The following is a 25,309-nucleotide window of genomic DNA, read 5'->3' as shown; positions in this document are numbered from 1 at the left end:
GTTTCTGGGAATGCTCTAAGAGAAACAGAAGCCAACAGTAGAGTCCCAAAAGAAATGGGAAGCAGCAATGTTCAGCAAGAATGAAGAGTATTCCACCAAAAGGGATGGAAAGAGAATAGGTCTACAGCTGGTTTTCTAAAATGAGCTGCATTCTTTCTAATTGCATGTTGTGTTTCTGATTATGGAATGGTTGATCGAATCAGAAGATATAATCCATCAGTGAAGGAGTGAGGAGAAGGTATGAAGGGATCTTAGGGGATTGGCCAAGAGAAACATATTCAGCCCTTCCTTTAACTAAGTGTAAGAAGTTATCTGGAGTACAGCAGGACTAGAGCTGGCCTTCAAGGAACCAAAATAGGTGCAGTGGGACAATAAATGTTTTCTCGGGGAAAGGAAATGGTATACAATAATTGCATATTTTGTTTTTAGTGTGAGATTAGCTGTCTTTTGCTCTTTATAACAGCAAGAAATCAGTGAAATAATCTCCTAAAGCAGTCAGAGGGCAATGCTATAGCAAAGAAGGCGAGATTCCATCCTTCTAGCTCTGAAACTCCTGCTGGGGCAGTGATGAGAAGAGCTTTTTTTTTTTTTTTTTTTTTTGACTCAAAGCATTCAGCTATGGAAACAATTGTGACTGCTTGCTGAAATGTTTTGCCACTCTTAACCTGAATAGCCATTATATCTATGGTGACAATCTCAGTGTTGACTTCGCTTCTTTTGTTATATTTTCTCTATGTAACCATTACGCTTGTAAATTTATGAAAATATCAAAGCAAATTCTCACAAATTAGCAAGTTATTCAAAGTATTTCTAGACATAAAACAGTTTGGAAAATTTTCAAAGTTATATATTGAACTACCACCATAAACCTAATAATTCTGTGTTTTGGTTTGCATATTTATTTTGGGGGTCTTTTGACGGTGCAGCCTCAATGCTGCTGGGAAAGATTAACTCAAATTAAGAAAAAAAAAAAGAAAAAGCTCAAAAGTGGGGAAGTGTTTCCTGAGCTCTTCCGCCCCTTAGAGACTATTAGGAATAAAGATAGGAGCTGGAGGAGGAGGAGGAGCAGAAGCAGGGAGAGTGGAAACGAAGGAGGCTGGTGGAGAATGGGAAGGTAAGCTATTAGATGCTGTCTCTTAGGCCTCAAAATCCAGTGTTGAACATAGTGTGAAGTAAATCCCCCACACTTGGCTGCTGAGCAGCTTCCAAAAAGGTGAAGCTCCAAACTGGCAGAGATACTTCAGGGAAGGTTACAGGCAGCCCTAATGGTGTTACTCTGCTCATCCCAAGCAGCATTGAAAACAAGGTAAGCTTTCAGGACACATACAAGAAGGCTTGTGTTGGTCTTGATGATACCACAAGAGTTTTGAATATACACTGCACATGAAGTACACGCTTTATTTTCCCAGCTTTTGTCCAGCAGACTTCATGTATTTCTTTCTACATTATTTCCACAAAGTGAGAGTGTGTAGGATTCAAAATGGCTTTGCTGGAAAATGATAGACCATTCCACTACTTTCAGTTCTTTCCCATAGGGTATCTGAGAGTTTTTCTGCAATTTTTAAAACTAGAATTCAAGTTGCACACAGGATGCAAAAGCAACAAGAGTAATGTGAAGGGAACATTTTAAGCCTTCCAGGGCTCTCGTAGAATCACTGTAGTTCGTGGCTTTTTATAATCTATGCACTATGCAATCTGGGGAACAACCAGTACACGTCATGCAGCAATTGACGCAGAGTATATATTTCCATCAAGATCAAAACTAGCCATGAGCATGGCCTTTACCTCTTCAAATGATCAACAGCATGTTCAGAAGTTGTTCCACTGGACAAAGGACAATGGTCTTCTCCTTCTAACCCACTTATTCAGGGTAAGATATGACGAATCAGGAAAACTAAACATGGGCTGTGCTCCCCAAAATGACTCTTGGTATTTTGTTATCAGATGTGTGAATGTTCTGGTTCAGGAAGAGGGAAACACTCATCCCATATGTCAGTGAGCATTTCTTCTTTCACTCATTTGTCACACACACAACTAAAGGGGTGGCTGAATCAATCAGCCCTTTGCAGGGTAATCTTTGGTAATTCAGTTGTTGATTAAGCTTTTCTTTCAGCAGTGATCTGGCCTGGAAAAAAATACTCTTTTGTTGAAAATGAGCTTCAAACTCTGAAAAGTGTACCCTCTCTTAATGTTCTTCAAGTGCACAAAATTGCAGACTAAATAAACAGAGGTCATGTGCGTTGCTTTGATGTTTTGGGCATTTCCTTTTAAAACACAGTATCTCAAAAAGCCTTTTCCTTGTACTTTTAATCTATGCATAGCAAGGGCATAAAGAAAGAAGATTTCCTGGTGTGTTTACCTGTGGTCTATGCTGAGTGCACAAAGAGGGAGACTCCCAGCCTTGAGAGATTTTGCTCCCATTTCTCTCCTGTTTCCCTGAACAGCCCTGTGCCATGCCCCAACTTTAAACCATAATGTTTAACATTTCTGTGATGCTGTTTACATGTAAAAGGTTCTACCATTATTATTTTTTTCTAAGCATACTTCATGCTGAATGTTTTGGACTGAAATATGAAAGGGGAGCTTAATAATTATTTCCAGAACAGTTTAAGACTTATAAACAGGATTGCCCGCTTTTGGTAACTAAAGGAGATTTTATCCCTTATACGATTCATTAGACAAGTTTCAAGCTTATGAGAAACTGTGTGTGGTGTCATGGTGTGATATACAAAGGATGCAAAGGGCACAGGACAATCATAATATAAACTGGACTCTAATTATGTAGGCATTTTTAGTTGATTACCAGTCTTATACAAATCCCAATAATAGCTTTAATTAAAGACTGTCTCACTCCATCATCAATCAAGATATAGACTCTACAATGAAAAAAATTAACATTTTGGAAGAGTTAGAGTAATAATTATAAATTAATCAGAAAAAATAGCATTAGTTGCCCAAAGGCTTCCTACAGTATAGGAAAATGGAGTCTTGATGTGATGGCTCATTTTCTGGTAGGCAACGGTAAGAACCTGGAAATCATCATGCAAGAAATTCTTGCATTTTTTCCAAGGGCAATGCTCTTTGTTGTTGTTGTTGTTACTGTTGTTGTGAGGAATTGTGAAAATGCAGAAAATAGAAGGCTGCAGCAGAAGCAACAAAGGCATACCATACCATTATCCATAGTCATTCACATAGATCACCCGACTGCGACAGCCAATTAAATTGTATTTTCTGGGATTAACCCACAGATAAAATGGTACATCACGGTAGGAGAAAAGCTTCATGTATTGCCAGCAACATGTGAGCTCCTCTTTTGGATGAGAAAACAATGAAAGACTTGGTTGAAAAGCATATCTTTGTGAGTACAGATGCCTCCAACAATAGCACTTTCAAGGTATTCCAAATCATTAATCATTCCTGCACAGTTGAAAGGCAAATAACTCACCACTTGCTTAATTATTTTCAAGGCACTAATGAAACCACATTAGGAATATTTGAAAATGTAAAAAATATGCTAAAATCAAGTAGATGGAACCTGACTATGTACAGTTATTTGTAGCTAATACTGTTAACTCTCGGTTATATTCCCTGTCCACAAATAAATAGAAAGGAAGAAAGAAAAATAATCTCTGGCTTATTGCTCTGTACATAACCATAAAACAGAAAAAATACCATCTAATTAAATCATCACTTGGTTTAGGAAAAAAAAAAATCGAATCAATCACTTCCTCGTCTCATTCAGTCATTTTTCACAGCAAAGTTTCAGATTTAAAGGAGAGCATATAAAATTTGAATGCAAAGAAATGTTCTCCATAAAACCCTAATCTGTTTTCTTGGGTTTAGAAGTTACTTTTGGAAGTTAAGTGAGCATTGTCAAGTGGAAATTTTAAAATTCCACTTTCAAATATAACCTTGTTGGAGATGAGAGAAAGATTTTCAGTGGCAGAATGTTACTTATTCAGATTGTACGGAGTGTTTCTTGCAAGTATGTTTTGCCAGTAGAACAAACTTTCTTTTTACATGATGAAATGTACAAGATAATGCATTAATTTAAGGGTAAGTTTCAAAAAAGAACTGATGACAAATTTCTCGGTCATAAGCTAGTCATCATCAGAGAAAAAAAGAAAACAAATACATTTCACTCAGAGGTACACATTACCTGCCAGAAATGAGGATTTATATTTTCATATGATCTAACAAAATACACATAAACTGATTTCATTTTGCTGAAAAGATATTAATAATTTAAAATTTCTTTAAAGTCCTGATGTTATATAGTTAGAAATTCAGCTAAGTTCTTGTGTGTTTCAGGAGTCTTTCTTTGACTGGAAAACATTCTCATATTCTAGTTTCACATTCTTGCCCTTTCAAATTCATAAAATTGTTTACCTTATTAAAAAAAAATAAATCCTTATGTAATCAGATCTGGACAGATTGTGGAATCCTCAAGCATTTTCCATTTTGATGAAGATTTTAAGTGTGGGGAATTTAACATATAGCATGCTTTACGAAATTACTTTCAAAGAAAAACAAGCATCATGAAATCTATTAAAATTGAAAATAAATTATTCTTCCGTCAGTCCCCTCAAGTTTATAACTGAATTTTTCATCAGGGAAATTTAATACTATTTCATAAATATGTGGTGTACTAAAGGAAATAAGGTTTCCTAGAATTTCCTTTCATGTTAATATGTAGACCTATTTTTCCCCTTAGGGTTGTCCCTTCTTCTCAAGGACAGTGTCTTTTCAGAACTGTGGCTACTCAGTGCATCCAGGCATGGTGTGAACGTGTGGTATAAGTAGGAAAAATCTTGAGTCTGTTTTGCTAGCGTGGCAACTTAGGTGCCTGTAAGACAAGAAAACTTAGTGACAGAACACTTTACTGTACATGATCTTGGCATCATTTCATGAAGAATATAGTTCCACCTTTCTGCCACTGGGAAGACATCTTATTGAAAATTTTTATTTCTTTTTTTTTCTTCCTGTGTTCATTACAGTAGTCAATGATTACTGTCAAAAAATAAAAAGGAAAAGAAAGCGTCATGAGGATATTAACAACATTTCTGGTGCAGTGGTAGAACAGAACATGAAGAATACTATTAGTGTTGTAGGTTGTTGCTTCATCTGAGGCATCCTTTCACTAAAACCTGATGCCCTGCCGGAACTCTCTAAGTTCAACCGTTACATTTCATAAAGATCTAAAATAGCAGGTATTAGCTAGTGAATGAAAAGCAGTCCTTTCTTATATTATATTATGTTGACCTGTGTATGAGACCAACATAGAAACCTTTTTTCTGGCAGTTTCTTGTTGGATGCTGTGTGTGGGAGACCACTGTACCATCTTTGTGCAAAGCAGTATATGGAAGCTGTTGACTTCACTAGAAACTGAGTATCTGTTGTCAGTGAAGATAAAGGTAATTTTCCTGAAGTGTACACAGGCCTAGCTCTGTTACAAGTGAAGAACAGAGTGCCAGTTTCAAAAGTGTCCCTTCCTAGTAGATTGAATGTATTGATATCCTACCCCATTAACTGCTTGGTTGAAGACTGGTGCACTTCCAAAGATTAACGTAAAGGATGTACTGATCTAACACTCACTTCTAAAAGGTTTAATAGAGAGAATAAAAATGATGCAATTGGATTTTGTATATTCAATGGAAATTTTTACTGGGAAAATTTTGTTTTGTAGTTTGTACATTCGTTATATTGTAAATACTTTAAATTAAAAAAAATAGGGCTAAAGTGTTGAAAAAGTCAATGCAACCAATTTCTAACAAACAACTTTGACTTTAAAAAAAAAAATGTTGCTTTGCTTTCAGTGATCTCAGTTTAAAAAAAGAAATGCATTTTTAAAGAATTAAATAACTGAAAAGATCTGTGAACCGTTTGAGTTGAAATGTTTTTATTAAGGTGAATGGAGTTGCAGTGGCCCATCACAGAGGTATTTTGAATAATAATCATTGCTGGCATGTTCTAGTTGCAGAAATAAGTAAAGGAGATGCAAGATGGGAGTTGGACAGTGGTGTTAGCATGGCTCTGCTCCTAGGCTAATGTAATCTATTTCTCACCCAGGGTAGTTTACTTGGATGGAAACCACAGTGGTACATATCAACTGGTGTTGGTGCCCACTTTGCTCAGATCTAGCTGCAGCATTTTCTCAGAACACATTATTATGAGCTCAAGGATTTGTTTTTTTTTCTTTGGCAGGATAGAAGTCTTAAATATCCTAAATCCTAAATATCATGAAATATGTAAAATATACTAGAGGGCAATTATGGCTGCTCCTAAATTTAGTCAGAATAAAGCATTCATATAAAATAATTTCAAATATGAATATCATGCAAAAACTTGTCCTGTAAAAAGACAGCGCTGTCATTAGCCAGCTGTATACAAATGGTCTTTGATTCTATAAATATTGATTCTCACATGTGAGCTAAAAAAAATCAACTCTACTCACTCAGTATTTGGAGAAACCCATAGACACGTCTGTCATATTCATCTCTACAGAAGCTGAACGTGCCAAACTCTTGTCACTGGAGTTTCAAGGACTAAAATGATACAGAGTTGATTGATTGTAAAAAAAAAAAAAAGATCAGCACTCTACCATCTTAAATCTGGTGCATTAATGGTGTCTTTTTGAACAATAAGGGTGCTCTCTGTCCATTATATTTTATCCTCTAAGGGCCTGGAGATGTGCAACTTTGTGCTCATCAAGATGAAAGAAAAGTCTCTTCAGATTTAAATCTGTCAGCTTCCCTAAGAAAATAATGCAGTGAAAAACAGTGGTGAGATAGGCTGTGAAGAAAAATGGTTCTTAATGCCTTTGATGGCTAGGCTTTAATTCCTTAGGTGATCCTAAAGTATTTGGATACATGCTAGCACACTTATGCACCTATTGATCATTTGCCATCTAGAAATGAGAGGACCAGAGTATGTTTTGGACTAGGATTACAGCATGAGTGAATTAGGTTTCCTGGTGTTATAACATCAGCTTTGGAAGGATAGCCTGCCAAAAATGTAATAGTGCGGGAGAACTAGATGGCTCTGAGCAAAACCACTGTCCTCAGTTCAGCCTACAAGCTCTTCTAACTATCTGTAAATACAAAAATATACAGTACTGTTTGTATAAGAACATTTCTTTTTACACCTTCCCTTTTAAACTTTAGGAATAAGCACAAACAAAAAATGCAATAAAAGCAAGTTCAGAGTGGTCAAAGGCAAAGACATATCAGACTTTCCACAAAGCTTTAATTTTCCTTTGTTCAGATATACCAAGAGTGTATCTACCAGAGGAGCTAAAGAGTTGTTTTCCTCTGGGTTATCCCCAGCCCCTGTATTAGCCTGTGCTGTAGAGCATAGGCTTTGTGACATATCAGCAAACACCTTCCTTGTCATCGATGTGGCCAGCCCTGCAATAGTGAGAGGGTCCTTCATGACACAGTCAGATGGCTGTTTCCGCAGGGTTCACAGGTAATGCAGTCTGGAAAGAGGAAGAGGAACACAAGCAAATCAAATGTGAGCTTTCCTATCCTCCGCTGGCTGGAATTCGCAATTCAAATATTTTTTTTTTGCACAGTTTTTTCCATGGGTATTAAATGCATAACAGCATTTTTGTATGTTCACCTATATAATTTTGTTTGGTTGTCCATGTGTATTTTAATTTCTGCGCTTACACATACTATGGCTGCTTACCTACAGAAACGCTACAGTAAACATGGAATGAAAGAATGAGATTCATGTAAATTACGATATTAGCCTATTCAGGGCAGTAAGCTAGTGACCACTCAGCTCTCAACATTTGGGATACATGAAGGGTCTGTAGAGAAGCATGAACATGCCTTTTAAATTCTGCTGTAGTGTGGCCTGAAAAAGAGTGGCTGAACAATTGGTAATGAATGATTAATTTATTGAATTTACACAACCCCCTCCCCAAAAGGCACTGAGAATTTACCATTCTCCAGCATACAGGTATTGCTTCTGTTCATCTTTCCTGCCTCTTTTATCAGTCTGCCCTACAACACAGAAGTCTGTGCAAATTGAACCTTGTGGCTGTGACTTTTCAGAGATAGTGGAAAAGAATGTGCTAGTGCAGAAATTGTTGTGGCACAGGACCAAGGCAAGTGAGGGTTTTGGCCTGATTTCTAAAGTGGCTAGAGTGGGGAAAAAAGGGGGAAAAAAGGGAAAAAAAAAAATTTCCTCAGGCAGTGAAAAAAGAAAGCATAGCTCCATTGGCTGAAGGTATCCTTATGCTCTACACTCAGGCAGACCTTATTAAACACCAAATAATAGTGGGAAGTGTGGAACTGATTTCAATTTGTGTATGCTTTCATTGTAGGAATATCAAATTGATATATTTTTTGCCCAGACGTGGACAGATAGCCGTCTTCGCTTCAACAGCACCATGAAAATACTGACTCTGAACAGCAACATGGTTGGCTTGATTTGGATCCCAGACACAATATTTCGAAACTCAAAGACAGCAGAGGCTCACTGGATCACCACCCCCAACCAACTCCTCCGCATATGGAATGATGGCAAGATCTTGTACACTCTCAGGTGAGCACTCAGTGAGGTGCAGTGATGAAAGCTTCTCTTGCTTCTGTAGTAGAAGTAGTACATTTCAGTGGTATCTTTGTTCTCCTCTGCTGTGTTCTTCATGATGCTTACCTGACCATACTTGACAAGTATGAAATATTCAGGTGTAAGTACTGCTGAGTTAACAAAAAACAAAGTCTTGTCTTTCTAAAAAAGAAACTTTGAGAAATAGGTCTGTCTAAATTGTAGAAGTTCTGCTTTTTAGTGCCTATAATAAAATCAAGAGCATGTAGCCACATAAAACCTGTCAGAAACCTTTAGATGCAGGGTTGGATAAAATATTTCTAGATTCATGCTAATGCCATTACTTGATTCTTCAAATAAGTCACACTGAAAGATATTCTGTCATATCTCATCACAGGGTGAATTGCTTGAGGAAAGGCTTTTAGAGTTTTTCTATCTTTGTGATACCATCAACTCTAGGGTATTAGAAATACTGTATCCATTTGCATAAAAAAGTCCATGGAAATCAAAATATGTGTTTATTTATGGAAGAGATAAATTGCATAGAAGGGGAGTTTTGCATAAGCCATATTCCACACGGCAAGCTATTTCAGAAACATCCCTTTCACACTACATTTTCTCTAGTGATTGTGTTCAGCCCTCTCAGTGCAAAAGCATATTCTGATCATACTTGCAATTGCACTTGGGCTTCAATAGAAAGTCTTTGGCAAACAATAAGAAAGGAATAAAATAGCTAGAAAAGCTACTGATATTTTTAGTGCCCTTCTGTTCGTAGGCTTGCTCCGGTGTAAACAGCTGTTGCTTGTTTCAGTAGCCTTTAGCTAAAGCTTCAGTGATTAGGATGTCAAAACCAAAACCCTCTTAGTTGGGTTGGGGGTTTTTTGGGGTATTTTTTTGCTGTGGTTTTTTGTTTGTTTGGGTATTTTTGTGTTTAGTTGTGGGGTTTTTTTTCTATTAAGTCCTGTTTCAGTGTTTCATAGCAAGTTAGTTATCTACCTAATAGAAGTTAGACTTACATACCTGTCACTAAAGAGACTATTTGTTGAATGGATTGCAAAATTTTCCTAAAACAGCTAAAAAAGGGGTAATACTTAACCCAGTGGATTGTTTGAATAAGCATTTTTATTTTGTGAAAGAAGTTTTCAGTCCCTTTTGCCCACTCAAGTCAGCCTCCTTTTTACATAGGAGGAGCTGTTAGTATGATCATTGTTCATTGGCAACACTTTGTAATTAAAAAACAATTTATCTGACATAACTGTCAGAATTGGTATGGCATGGAAGCGATAATTACTGTATGCCCTAGTTCTGTCAGATGCTGATTACAGTTTTGTCTTCAGGAGAAAGTGTACAAGGTTCAACCACGCTCCATGCCTTTACATCCATTTCTTTGCCTGTTTTTGGGTGTGAAAGATTTTTAAATTCACACTATAAGGAAATGTGGAGAATGTTCCTTATAAGATTCCTTATGAGGTTTCAATGTTATGGAATTGCACACCATATTTCCTGCTATTTTTGTAAAGAATAGTTGTTTTCATCCCATGTCCTCAATGATGAATTGTGAAATGTCCTCAATGATGAAAAACGTAGACACATTTCTGAAGATCAAGAAACTCTTAATGATGTGTCTGAAATTATTTGTGGTTTTAGATAATTATTACTGGTTTGGATAAGACCTAAATAGCCAATGAACAATCTGCAAATCAAGTCCTTTCCTTTTGGGTCTTACTTATGGAAGTCAAAGTGCTCTTGCATGATACCTAAGGTTACCCTGCCTCGTCCCCTGACTGGTCATTGTGCTGACGTATAGTAATAGATGCTTGGTTCCTCCATAGGCTCACCATCAATGCTGAGTGCCAGCTGCAGCTGCACAACTTCCCAATGGATGAACACTCTTGCCCTCTGATATTCTCTAGCTGTAAGTACTGCTTTGATGCCTTATTGTTCTATATAACTAGTATGCAGAGGCATGAGTTTGATTCTGATTTCTGTCAGGTTGTTCAACCATTCGACAACAGGTATAGGAAGTTTAGGTTTGCTTAAATATTCAGGGAATTTTTGTTTTCCTCTCTAGCCCTCCTGATGGATGGACTTCAGCCATGAGCTCTTCTGTAGATTTACTTTGTTGTATTTGCCAGAACCAGCCTTTTTAGTTCATACTATAGTCAAACTTTCAGCAGGAGCAGATATTCATACTAGTCTGTGTTATGTTAATCTATAAAATCATGTGACACTCAAATGAGAACAGAAATTGCTGTTTTCTAGGGGAGGTGCACAACTCGGGGACATGACTAGCAATCTCTGAACATAGGAGTTTACAGCAAGTAACATGGTAATGCCTCTCTGTTCCATAATAAAATAAATGGTGTAACTACTGTATATCTCATTTTCCTTTTATTCCGCAGCTTATCTGGTAGTCCCAATGTTTTATTGGATATAGTGTTGTTGATATGTTTAAAACCTACCTCATAGGCAAAACAAATATGTTGGTGAAATGGGTGCAGAACAAAAGTCAGATGAGTTAATCTTAAGGTCCAATATTACTGTGAGAAGAAGTTATCTTCATGTTGATTCATTTAAAAAAGCTAGAGAGCTATCTGCTTATGGGTACACCTGCACAGTTTTATAATTTACAGTCACACAAGCAAATGTTTTACCAACATTTGTAAAAAAGTCTCCACTAAAGATACTTATTTTGATAAACTCCAAGACTGAGGATTTGTGTTCTCTGAAAGTGAATGGTAAACATATTGTTTTGTATTTCTATTTAGAAAATAGCATTTTCTTCATCATCTCTTAAAAAATGATTGAATAATAACACTATTTACTGCCTTTATAACAGATACGCTGTTGCAATAGTAGGGTATTAATTTCCATTTACAATATACGAACAGTGATCGTCAGTCAGAAACTGGATTTAAATTTCAGCTGATCCAGGGTATATTCTTCTTTTTCCCCAGGAAAATGTTTTTAAAAAATCTGCCAGTGTAAACATCTCCCTTTCCCCCAAAACATTGCTACTACATTGCCGTTTTTTAACATCTATGCATATGAGTGAGCTTAGGCAAAAATACACAGTGGTGTGTTTAATTCAGATGTGTGGCATATATGCATACTCAACTGAACAAGAGGCAGATAGCTCCTGAATGAGCTTTCCTGCTGATGAACACTTGTCACTGAACTGTATGCACCTCAGCTATCTTTAGTTACTGCATAAAGCTTCTCTTACCTTGTGGCAATCTGCCGTTGATTTGTTGAGGTACTGGGAAAGGAGTGTGCGATATTAAAAATTAAATCCCAGTCCATAGATAGTAATTAAACCTACCACATAAATTTAATAGGTCCTGCGCTAGCAATATCCGAAAATGATGAACTCTAATACAAACAGGGTAGTTGCTTCAAACTTTGCGTTCCCTAATAGCTAGACGGTTGCAGAATGAAAGTAAGTCAAGCTCTGTGGTTTTTATTTAAAGAGAGAGGATATCAGTAGGAACTTCAGAAGGCTGTACTCCATGGCAAAGTTTCAAATACATTTTGATTTGCAGAGGTTCCTCATAATTTAGATCTATAAGCTCGGAGCCCTTGTGCTCTTGAAAATACACATATGTTGCCATCATACATGTACTAACATTTATGGAGATTACACAGGATGAAGCAGAAACTGAATATGTCACAGTTTCTATGTGTGCTCTTTGTAGTCTCTTGCCAGATGGAAAACCCCATGAAAGAATATTAAAATAATATTGTATAGTTTTGTCAGCCTTTGTAGTCATGTTGATAACAAGGGTTTATTTCTTTAGGTTCATATGAAATTGTGTTCTTCTCCTTGAACACATTTAGCACTACCAGTATCATAATAGCAGGACATTCTCTGTATGATTTGTTTGTTTCAGAACGCGGTTGTATTTTAGTGTTGCGCACGTTCATAGCAGTCTCTAGATACATGCCACTCAGTGGGACTTATGACTGAGTGAATGCCTGAATGATTTATTACTGCCTGCTATGACAAGTTTCTGAGGGAACAAGCTGATTACAAATTCCAAGGTGTATGTCTTTGAATAAGATAAAAATGGTTGTAGAATTCACAGCACAGCTTCACTTCCCTCAGCATCCCTTTTGCTTGTTCCCTGGCACACAGACAAATCTTCGCAGTTTCCACTGTAGGCAAGCACAAAAAAGCACAAGTTTCAGAGAATATTCCCTGCAGCTCTACACGCATATGAAGAAAGTTGAAATTTCTTCCTTTTTATTTAAAATTCCCTTGATATTACAGAAATGTGAAACTAATCTTAAACCATTTCTAGAGCATTTTCTTCTAGTGTTAGCTAAATTCGCACCCTAACCCTGTTGTTGCTCTGGAGACAGTTGGTATTCCTTTGGTGAGAATATTGAGCTCTACTTGGTCTGGTTGCCAGCATGAATAAGGCAAGAAAGTATTGAAATAATTTGAAAGCTCTTCACTTTCTCTGTAATTTTGTATGTGCTTCAGGTGATGTGGTGAGATGAATCATCTGGCATATTAGTGCACGTGGTAGGTACGTGTCTTTTATTGTCGTTCTTACGTAGATGTGCACTTGGCACACTGCTTATGTGAAAAGCTGAGCCCAATGGCATGATGCAGAGTTGCTATACGATGTGGTGTCTCTTTCCCAGTCTCTGTACCGATTGGTTTGATCATTCACATGTGGCAAACAGAATTCCTTAATACAGAGATGCTACAACTCTGGCACCAATGCCAATACATGTTATGACTCTTCATTAGGGGCTCTTCATTAGGGACTGTAGTGGTAGGACAAGGGGTAATGGCTTCAAACTTAAACAGGAGAAGTTTAGATTAGATATAAGGAAGAAGTTCTTTACAGTGAGGGTGGTGAGGCACTGGAATGGGTTGCCCAGGGAAGTTGTGAATGCTCCATTCCTGGCGGTGTTCAAGGCCAGGTTGGACAGAGCCTTGGGTGGTGTTGTTTAGTGCGAGGTGTCCCTGCCCATGGCAGGGGGGTTTGAACTAGATGATCTTAAGGTCCTTTCCAACCCTAATTATTCTATGATTCTATGATTCTGTGAATGTGTGTGTTTCCTTGTGAATATGAAGAATCAATGCTGTGAATTGACCCCAGTATAGCGATCTTTGATATGCTATATCAATTTGATATGCTATATCAAATGTGATATGATCACACTTTCTTCATATAGTTTTAAAGTACTATATACTACTGCATAAAAGTATTCTGTCAGTGGGGTTCTTCGTTTGGGTGAATTTATCCTCCTTAGCCAATGGAGGCTACTTTGCTACTTTTAGTACTCAAGTAGCATATTAAACTGTCTTGGTTATCTCTATTCAGCCCTGATTTGAGCATTGTGGATATAATTTCCAGATTCTGCCATAAAATTTAGTTTATTGAGGTAGTTAGGATTCACATAAACATAAGTAAGGAAGAGAAGGTATTATGTCTGAAGGATGATGTCAGCACAAGAATAAACAAGTAAGACACAGGAAGCAAAAGACAGGCTGGATATGGGAATTTAAGCACATTAAATGTGGAACTCCCACCATAGGATACTGTGGGTGCTAAAATTTTACAGGGATTCAGAAGTGTTTGGGGAAATCATTGGAAGAAAAATGCATTGGGAGCTATTAAGGATAATGAGATCATGCTGTACTAATGGCCACTTTTTTTTTTTTCTTTTTTTTTATTCTGAGGGAGTAAGAGCATTTCAGACTGAATAGCAGGCAAAACTGGCCACATGGCTAAGCTGCTTGAAGGAATTCTTTTCCATTAGGCTCCATTAGCAAAATTTCCACATGACTGGTTTCCAGCTGGCCTACATGGTTTTGGTTTTCCTTTGTCAGTCACTGTAGGACTGTCAAATGTTCTGAATTTTACTAATTTAGGAGGACTAGGCACACTGCAGAATAACTTGAGGATGTTTGTACCCACACCTGAGCAACAGTTAGTTGTTAAGGTGTTAATTTTTTCAGCTCAGCACAAACCTTCATTTCCTCTCCCCTTCCATGTGCTCAAGATTAACTTAAATTCATGACACTCCTACAGGCAACAGCATATGACAGTCATATGAAAACGCAGCTGACAAACACATTATACCTTGTTTAGAGCATCTGGTCAACTAACATTTTAATTATGCACAAGGTGCTTTAAGGTGGAAATCTGTGCTAGCTGCACAATCTCTAAGGCCATGCTTCAGTGATTACCAAATGCAGTAATATTAAGCTACAGTGCAAGATACCAGAATAAAAATAATTACTGAATTGATTAATCGGTTTTCATTCCTTTATTTTTCTTGCTGCTGTTCTGATCAAATTCCAGACACTGTTGTTCATTTTAAAAAGCACCTTAGATTCAGGCAATAGAAATGATGACATTTTTTGTAGCCAATTACTTACATTTTCCCCAGTGAGAAGGTCTACAGTGTCCTGAGTTGGCCATTACTGGAGTATTGCTGTGAGGCATTAAAAAGTGATCATGCCTGGAATGCCATTCCTACTGCAAACACTAACATATACACATGAAGTTTCATGAACTATTGAAGTGTTTTCAGTTCAGTTGAATATAGGGGAAAGCAAAATTTCCAGCTATTGATGGTCCAGTTTGCTCAGTCAGGTCTTTAAACACATACTTTTAGCCTCCTAAAAGTTCAAGGGTTTGTGTTTTTCTAAGTGATATACAAAAGCATGCAAACTATTGCAGAAAAAAAAGTAAAGAAAGAGATGTGAAATGCATTTAAAAGAAATTCATCCAATCTAACACAGTGTTTGAAAGAAACAGATCCCGCCTTTCTAAATATAAACTCAGTTCAATCAAATGTTCCCCCTTTGAACATGAAACCTCTTATGGATATGCAGTCAGTACTTTGAGCCTCATATCGTTAATTTTCTAACAGAACTAGCTGTCATTGCAAGTTTTAATATGTTTCTCCTAGCCTAGAAAAGTAATGCTGGTTTTGTGGAATGAGCTGTGCTTTGTTTCACCTCATGAATCTCATCAGCAGAATCATTAATAAAGTCTGAGGGCAGAATTTTATTCCTGATGAAGAGCAGGCCAGAAGGAACACAGCTTAATGTTCATATCTCAAAAGGAGTTTCATTAAAGATGCTGGCAAGGCATTGCAGTGTGTACAAAGAGCTTTAATCCTCATCTGAACTTCCCATCTGTGCTCTCTGTAATGGGCTGAACCAGATCATGGGGCATCAATGGAATTCTTGGTTCAGGTTTTGTGACAAGCATATTTTAGCTATTGTAGCTTTTCCTCTTCTAGGAAGTAGAAATTAAGGTACCTGGATGCATCCTTCCTTCTCTTCAGAAGGCTGTCTTTTCCAGATTACAGTCAATATACAGACATATTACAGTGAGGAAAAAGGAAATACCATTACAGAAAATTTGGCCTTTGAAAGTTTCTTCCCAATGCCTGTGTTTGGCATATGACTTGTCTCTCATATGACAATTCATGAATATAGTACGTGAAACATGTGTGATAAATCCCTCCTCCCCTTCATCTGCTAATCCCTTGCATACACAGACATTTCCATATCTCCTTATTTCTGTTACCCTCTTTTAGACTTTACTGTTTTAATTAAACATTTTTTTGAATACCTTGTGGGGTGTGCAAGGCAGTATTCAAAGTCAAGTTGATCATTACAAAGATTTTTGAGGAGTACATAATTCTGTAGGGATCTTCTTTGCTTTTGTTAACCTATAAGCATTAAAGTTCCTAAGCAATTTTTCCTGAGGTACACACAATGGCAACTGGATAGAGTGAATTTGAAATATTTTATAATCTTATGTGAGTGATTTACTTTCTTCATTACAATAGCCATTCTGAGTGGAATCTGCTACTGCTTTGCTCAGTTGTTAACGCTCCTTAGAATCATCAAATCAACTAAGTTGGAAAAGACCTGTAAGATCATCAAGTCCAACCATTACCCAGGACTGCCAAGTCCACCACTAAATCATGTCACTAAGGGCCTCATCTGCACGGTTTTTGAATACTTTCAAGGATGGTTATTCCACCACTTCCCTGGGCAGCCTGTTCCAATGCCTCATCATTGATTCAGTGAAGAAATTTTTCCTAACATCCAATCTAAACCTCCCCTGGTGCGGCTTGAGATCCTTACCTCTTGTCCTGTTACTTATTACTTGGGAAAAGAGACCAGACACCTCCACTCTACAACCTCCTCGCAGGTAGTTGTAGAGAGCAAATTTTAGGTTTACCTGATATTCCCTGCAGGTGTTTCTTTTTTTGTAACATAAATAATATATTGTTTCTTAGAGAGTCAAATATTTATCCAATTCCTTGACTACCTGTCGTAGAATCACAAAATGGTTTGGGTTGGAAGGGACCTTAAAGATCCCCTAGTTCCAACTCCTCAGCCATGAGCAAGAACACTTTCCATGAGACCAGGTTGCTCTAAGTCCCATCCAGCCTGGCCTTGAGCACTGCCAGGGACAGGGCAGCCACAGCTTCTCTGTGCAACCTATGCCAGTGCCTCACCACCCTCATAGTGAAGAATTTTTTCTTAATTTCTAATCTAAATCTCCCCTCTTTCAGCTTAAAGCCATTCCCCTTTGTCCTATCACTACATGCCCTTGTAAAAAGTCCTTCTCCAGCTTTCTTGTAGGTCAAGTTTAGGTACTGGAAAGCTGCTAGCAGGTCTTCCTGCAGCCTTCCCTTCCTGCAGCCTTCCCTTCTCCAGGCTGAACAACCTGTCTTGGAAGGAGAGGTGCTACAGCCCTCTGATCATCTTCATGGCCCTCCTCTGGACTTGTTTGTGGAGGTCCACATCCCTCTTGTGTTGGGGCCCGCAGAGCCAAATGCAGTACTGCAGGTGGGGGTCTCTCGAGAGCAGAGGGGCAGGATCACCTCCCTTGACCTGATGGTCACGCTAGTTTTGATGCAGCCCAGCATATGGTTGGCTTTCTGGGCTGCGAGCTCACATTCCTGGGTCACTACTAGCTAATTCACTATCTTTTCTCTGTGTGACTCAATAAATTTCTCAATACATAAGAGACGATGCATTAAATAACTTTTATATTTTTATCACTCTATTTTATACCCAAGCAAAGACTCATAAACATTTTATAAGTTAGTCTGCTTTGGAAGTTCTGCAAATTTTTATCTGATTGTTCCAATAGCATTGTCCTGGTTTTGGCTGGGATGGTTAGAATTAATTTTCTTCCTAGTAGCTGGTACAGGGCTGCATTTTGGCTTTAGTCTGAGAACAGTGCTGATAACACACCAATGTTCTAGTTATTGCTAAGTAGCATTTACTCTGATCAAGGACTTTTCAGTCTCATGCTCTGCCAGTAAGGAGGGGCACAAGAAGCCGGGAGAGAGGATAGTCAGAACATCTGACCCAAACTAGCCAAAGGGGTATTCCATACCACAGCATGTCATGCCCAGTATATAAACTGGGGGGAGTTACCCAGAAGGGACTGATCACTGCTCAGGTCAGGCTGGGTATTGGTCGGTGGGTGGTGAGCAATTGTATTGTGCATCACTTGTGTTTATTGTTTCGTTTTCCTTTCCCCTTGAAGTTTTATATTCTCTCCCCTTGTTATTTACCTTATTATTAGTAGTAGTAGTAGTATACTGTACTTTAGTTATTAAAATGTTCTTATCTCAAACCGTGAGCATTATGCTCTTCTCCCCATCATGTCCAGGGAGCAGGGAAGGGGGGCAAGGGGTGAACAAGAAGCTGTGTGGTACTAAGTTATCAGCTGGGTTTAAACCATGACAAGCATATACTATATATCTATGAAATTGGTGAAATTCATCCATGGTGGAAGTACATTCACTGTAAAGTTACGTTTTATATATCTAATTTATGGTAGATTCATGCCAATCTAGTACGTATCATAGTGTTAGTGTGGCACTACTGTTTCTGTTAGTCTTCTGTCACATTGCTCAAGGTATATCAGAGAAACCTTTCTAAACATTTACAGCTATATGGTTCAATGCTTGTTCCAAATTTATGCAGTATGTTGTGATATAAGAGTAATAGACTTAATCTGATATTAGACCTGATATCCAGCAATACAGAAATTAATATAAAAAGCATTGAAACTTCCTGAGAAAGCAGTGAAGCTTCCTGAAGTTGAGGGTTGTCCATTGCCTCTCTAATGATGAGGGAGTGTTGATGGCAGTGATTAATTCAACTATTATCCCTTGCTTTTCTGTTTCTCACAAAGAGCTAAGTTTTTGGCCTAGTAGCAGACCAACTGTCTCGCTCCTTTTATAGTGACTCTTGAGATTTTTCTCCATGAGATTGAAGGCTGGAGAGGCAGCAGCTGCCGTTACTTCCAGCAAAAATGAGACCCTAGAGTAAAATTAAAGCAAGTGCTAATTAGTGAAGCCTAAAATGCTTAACTCATGACATCTTGCATTCAGCAAACTCTTCCTGAGACTCTCTGGATTGATGGTAGGCTATTCCAGGAACCTGGCATCTACCCCAGTTTCGTAGCTGTCTTCCAAGGTTCCTTGGTGTCTCCATTTACCCTGCATGGTTGCACTGGGAAGATGGAAGGCTCATGTCATGGCACAAACTCTCCAGGCAGTCTGCTACAGAGCCAAAGAAACGCTTTTATTCCAGGATTTGGAGATTAGCACTGTTGACTGTATATCAGGGATAGAACCCCCGAGCTCTTACTTATGTTTAAACAAGGAGACTGGAAGTCGCAAAATTCGCAAGTGCAGTCTAGCTTCTCAAAGCAACCAGTCATATTTTTCTAAGTTTTATATTAGTGAGTTAAAAAAAAAACAACAAACCACCAACAACAAACTAATGGTACTGAAAACAATTTTAGAGAAGGCAAAACCTGCCTGTGAGACTTTTCTTTTTTCTTTTTTTTTTTGCAAGAATACATGTAGCTAAGAACATAAAAATATATGTAGCAAGAATATATGTAGCTTACAGTGTCAGGAGAAAATAAGAAAAAATGCTGAAGCAAGGCAGGTGGCTGATTGCATGTCTGACAGCTGAATGTATCAGCAAAAGGCCCTGGAGTCTCTGCCATGTGGTAATCGTTAGATCCCATGTTTTCATCACCAATCTCATGATATTCAGTGTATACTTGAAGCCAAATCCCCTTTAAGCGTATTGTCATGAGCCAATGTGAGCATTCTTTTTTTTTAAACATATATTTATCAGTGTGACACAAATGCATGTCAGGCATCAAGAAAACAACTTTCTCCCTCCAATGTAGTATGACACCTATTATATACTACATATTTGTATTATTTTAATTGCTTGTTTAGGTATGTGATAACTGGTTTGCAAATGAATCTGATCTTTATGGAGAGGCTGATCTATTACTTGTAAACTCCCTGTGTTTGTAACTTCTGATATATAGCTCATACTTGTGATATACAGAGCATCAGGAGACTTTCGCACTCCTTTGCATCATATTTTTTAACATGAGAAGGGATATTTTGGTGCTCTGTAACACTTGCATCATAAGACAATATAGCCATGTTTTATCAGCCACCTTATAGCCATTGATGACTGGAGTGCAGCTATCGATGGCTACAAGCTGTTCAGAAGGGACAGGTGAAGAAGGAGGGGCATAGGGGTTGCCCTCTACTTCAAAAATTGGATGAAGTGTGAAGAGCTGTCTCTGAAGAATAGCCACAAGCAGGTTGAAAGCTTATGATTAAGAATTAGAGACCAAGGCAACAAAGGGAACCTTTTGGTTGGTGTCTGCTACCGGCTGCCTGATCAAGGGAAGCTGAACCTGTAGACAAAACCTGCTTACTCCACCTACAGGAGGCATCCTGCTCACGGGCTCTTGTCCTAATAGGGGACTTCATGCACAACGACATCTGCTGGAAAAGTAGCACGGCAAGTTACAGGCAAGCCAGGAGTCTCCTGGAATGCATTGAGGATAACTTCTTAAGCCAGGTAATAGACAGCCCTACCAGAGAGGATGCAATACTGGACCTAATGGTCACCAGTGCTAACTTTAGAGCTAACTTGTGATGTCAAGATTGGAGGCAGCCTGGGCTGCAGTGATCATGCACTGGTGGAGTTCTGAGTCCTAAGGGGTACGGGTCAGGTGAAGAGTAAAGTCAGGACCTAAAATTTAGGAAAGCAAAATTCCAGCTCTTCAAGGAGTTAGTCAGTAGGATCCCCTGGGATACTAGCCTCAGTGATAAGAGAGCAGAACAGAGCTGGCAGAACTTTAGGGATGCTTTCCATAGAGTGCAAAGCTCTCGATCCCCAGGCGTAAGAAATCAGGTAAGGAAGGCAAGAGGCTGGCATGCCTGAGTTGAGGCCTGCTGCTCAAACTAAAAAGCGAGAAAGAAATGCACAGGCAGTGGAAGCAGAGACAGGTATCCTGGGAACAGCATAGGGATGCTGCCTAGTTGTATAGGGATGGGGTCAGGAAGGCCAAAGCACAGATGGAGCTGAACTCAGCAAGGGTTGCAAAAGATAATAAGAAGTGCTTCTACGGGTATCTCTCTAAATTGCAGATATATGGATTTGGTGGGTGGACTATGTGGTGGACTAAGAGTTGGTTTGATGGTCGCATCCAGAGGGTAGTGGTTAGCAGCTCAATGTCCAGTTGGAGATTGGTGACAAGTGGTGTCTCTCAGGGATCCGTGTTGGGACCAGTACTGTTTAATGATAATCAAAAATGAGGTTAGTAGAAGTCATCAAAAGTTTACTTGTAACAGACTCAAAAAACAGGAAGAAAATATCAAGTCCTCAACTCATCAGAATTGTCTATTTTATTTACCTTTAGCACAGCGTGGAAAACAAGGCAGCCTGGAAACATGAAACATGACCATGAGAAAAGGCCCCTCCCTTTTCTCACTTCTGCTTCTGCAAAATGAACGGAAAACCAGAAACATAGCCAGTGCCCACAGAACTAAGAAAGGGATGGAAGTAAGGCAGTTGTGCAGCTTTAACTGTTGCTTTGCTAATAGAGCAAAAGGACGGTCAGGAAAATGCCCTCTGTATCTCTTCCTGTTAGAGGGATGTTGCTGAGGTCTGCCTGGCTGGATCCCTGGCAATGAAGGGCAGGTCTGTTTCCTTAAAAGGTGATTAACTTTGTGTAATGGGCATGCTATATCACAGATCATAAAATTTCAATCTTTTTTCATGGTTGGGTATCATTTATGTCTGTCAGAACAAAGTGTGCTGGGATTATGTCTCTTACTATCAGATAACCCCTCAGCAAGACAAACAAATATGTGGTAAGATTTAGATGGGAGAAAGCAGAAACACAAATTGAGACATTGAATTTAACTTAATTTTTAAATAAGTATTTTTATGTTCTCCCATATGATGTGGATTTTCAATTGATTCTTTAAGAAATGCTGCAGTCTTGTATATCTAAATACAGAGATTATTTCTGTGGAATGGAAATTAAGTTATGATTAATGTTTGGGTTGGCCGTGCATATTATGAAGTAATTTCTTTATCCGCTAATTTTTTCATAATGTGACTTCTGGCAGTTTCACTCTCTGTTAAAGCTCAGGAATGCCTGACTTTTCCACAAAACCTTTCATAAGAAAGAAAACATAGGGAGGCATGTAGATTGAACAAAAGGTACATTCTATCCTGGGGCAATTGGCCAAATCAGAGGGCTTGTGCAAAAGACACTGAGTCTCCTCTCTAGCTCCTTCTAACTGAGTTTCTTTCCCAGGGAAACCAAAGCAGTATGGGGAGGGCCTGTGTGTGACTTTATTATGTCCTGGGGGTAGGAGCATCTAAGAACTCAGAAATTCTTTCAGCTCCATCAGTTGCGATGTAACCTAAATGAGACTATTTGTTTCACATTGTCTGTTACTTTTGCTGCTGCTTGCATTGATGTCTTTTGGTGAGCTCTGGTGAGCAAGGTTAGCTGCACCTAACTCTTCTGCTTGGTCAGCCCTGAGTGCATCAGTTCAAGGAGTGTCCTGTTTAATGTCCATTTTATTCACTCTGACAGCCTGATTTGACATCTGTGATTTTTCACTTTGGAAAACCACCACCAGTGAAAACCAAGAGCCTCATTAAAACAAATCTGATGATCAGAAAATGAAATGAATTGCAGTTTACAATATCAAGGTCCTTCATCAATATCTTCCTATTTTCATTCTTAGCAACACAAGTTAGTAGAAAACCACGTCAGAGCTCTTTCATGCTTGACATGAACCTGTTAAGCGATGAAAAGATGAACAAGGTTCATCGTCTGGGTCCCTACACTCAAGGTAGTCCATACACTGCCCAGGATATATTAAAACCATCTAAATTCCTAATTGAAACTGTTGCTTGACAAGAACAGAAGAAAATCGTATGTATAAAGACTGATATAAAAGTTAGCCCTTGATTTGTAGATTAACATCTTAGAAAAGAACCATCCTCTTCTCACCATCTTCTGCTCCATTTTTCTCCTCAGTAAAAATACAAGCAACATGAGTATAACAACAATAAACCTACCAAAAGAATCTCTGTTGTTCTCTCTCTCACAGGCATCCATCCTGCTGCATACACCCACACGCTCACAGATACACCTAGAAGAATGAGAAAGAATGAGAAAACAGATATGTGATAGTTTTCAATCTTCTCATTACTGGCAGGTGCTCAGCTACTAAGGCAACAAGCAATATGCAAGAAGTTGCATAGAATTAAACAGGATGAAGCAAGAAGAACAAATCCTATTGTGAATCATCTGAAATGGACAAATAGACTGTACTTTAGCTTTTCTTAATGGAATATATGTCAAGCATTTACTTATGGCCTTGAGGCACTCTGATGCTTCTATGCCTATAAACCTTCTCTTTATCTATATTAACAGATTTGACATTTGAATGTACGTTTCCTATAATTGTGCTTAAAAAAAAAAATTTTTAATATTATAGTCTTCATGGGTTGCAATGGTGTAGTCTACATGTCTCGTGGCATTTGAACTAATGAAAGCTTTCTTTGGAATGAGATTATTCCTGCGAAAATATAAACTTTTCTTTTTGAGGAATATATGTTTTAACTTTTTGAAAGATTTTATTAATGGTTGGTCCACAACAAAAAGAAGTATCCACCCTACAACACCCTGAGGCACCTCAATCCTGAATGTGTGACGCTTAGTTTCAAATCTTGTCTTTAAAGGACAATAGAGAGATTCTCAATATAGTTTTTCATTTTGCCCGTAAGTGGCCTGATGCCACACTGACTGTTTTACAGGTTTTGAATTGTTTCTGACTCTCTAATTTTTTCACTGCAGAAGGTGAAGTCAATATGCTTATTGTATTTCAAAATACAGTACCTAAAAGAAAAATAGTAGTTATTTTGCACTTACAGTACTCCTTATGCATTTTTCTGAAAGGGAGCAAAACCCCACCTCCTTTAGTTAAAAAAAAAAAATAAAAATCATAACCATTTAGAGCAGTCAGTGTTATCCTCATTTTAATTCTGGAAGGTCAGTTGTTCGTTTCAAGTTAAAAGGAAGAAAAAGTAGCAAGAGGTTCATGTTTGTATTTTATTCCTGCCGGTATTTTATTCCTGCAGGTATTTTATTCCTGTATTGGTTGACTTCAAATGAAGCTACTAGACCAAATGAGCATGGAGAATTTTGTCTGCAAGTGATGACTTGCAAAAGAAGGGAACTTTGAGGTCTGAACAGTGCATTTGTTCACAGCAGTTGTCTGAAAATCAACATTTCAATAAGACAACATTTTTTGCCTCTGGCAGCCAGAGAAAGCAAACAAAAACTCTTGGATAAATATCTCTTATGATTAAAAGAAAACTGAGATATCCAAGTTTTCCATAACATGGTATCTTCTTTCTTTCTTTTTGTCCCCAGCACCTTTCCCCAAAGTCCATATTTGAAATCTTTGAAGCTTTTTTTGTCTAACTGATACAAGACTGCAGAGAGGAAGATCAAACCTCAGAGTTGTTTGGGAGATTTGTACTGTAGGTTTCTATTGATTTAGTGCAAAATACAGCAGCATTACTTATGTCAAGGCTTACCAGAATGGGCAGCCAAAAATCCTGGTCTATGGTACTATGAGATTTCAAAAGTCAAGCAAGCTGAGACTGGTCACTATATGGGAGTTTCAGCAGGAAAACAGGTTTTTCTGTGATTCCAGAATAACAGTTCCACTTTTATTTATAATCATGTTCACTGTGGTTCATTACAGCCACCAAAGGGTGTCTTCCCATTAATATCTTACATAACTGTATGTACCAAAGCAAAACACATCAATGGCCAGTGGATGGTAGCATTCTTTAGTGTTTAGATTGAGTAATGAGACAATGGCCATCACCTGAAGCAGGGGAGGTTCTGACTTGATAGAACGAAAAGAAAAATCGCTGAGGACAGCTAAATATTGGAGCAGGTTGTCTAAGGACATTGTAAAATCTCTGTCCTCGGAGGTTTTCAAGACACAACTAGATAAAAACCTGAGTCAGCTGGTCTGGATTTGGTATCAACCCTACTTTGAGCAGGATGATGAACTAGAGACATCTTAAAGTCCCTTCTAACCTGACTGGCTCTATCATAAGATCCTTTTCACATTCAAAACAAGATTTATGTTAAAATATTCAGTCTCCTTATAGAGCAATATGTTCATATTCAGAGATAAAAATCTGTGTTTGTGAAAAACATCTTTCCCTGACAACTGAAGAGAATCAATTCTCAGTGTTGGCTTTCTTAAGGAACATCCAGAGGTAGAACTTGTTGCAGCTTCCTCTTTGTAGTTTATTTTTCTGAATCACTGAAAATCACTGAATCAGTTGTCCTATCAAAAATACTGGAGT

The 25,309-nt window shown here is 38.2% G+C and overlaps 1 protein-coding gene across 4 annotated transcripts in view; it reads left to right on the top strand.

The window, feature by feature from the left end:
- The window catches only part of GABRG3 (gamma-aminobutyric acid type A receptor subunit gamma3), a 391,763-nt gene that overhangs the window by 158,521 nt on the left and 207,933 nt on the right, over positions 1–25,309 (top strand). For all 4 annotated transcript variants that reach the window (XR_003989999.1, XM_030476091.1, XM_030476090.1 and 1 more), the window contains exons 5-6: positions 8,333–8,553; positions 10,389–10,471. Coding sequence is in view for 3 of the 4 variants with exons in the window: in XM_030476091.1 (XP_030331951.1) it covers positions 8,333–8,553; positions 10,389–10,471 (304 nt within the window). In the remaining variant the exon portion in view is untranslated. The remainder of the gene's footprint in view (positions 1–8,332; positions 8,554–10,388; positions 10,472–25,309) is intronic.

The sequence above is a fragment of the Strigops habroptila genome, chromosome 2 (genome assembly GCF_004027225.2).
Source record: "Strigops habroptila isolate Jane chromosome 2, bStrHab1.2.pri, whole genome shotgun sequence".
NCBI lineage: Eukaryota > Metazoa > Chordata > Aves > Psittaciformes > Psittacidae > Strigops > Strigops habroptila.
Note: the sequence above shows the minus strand (reverse complement) of the source record. Positions and strands in the feature narration are given on the sequence as shown.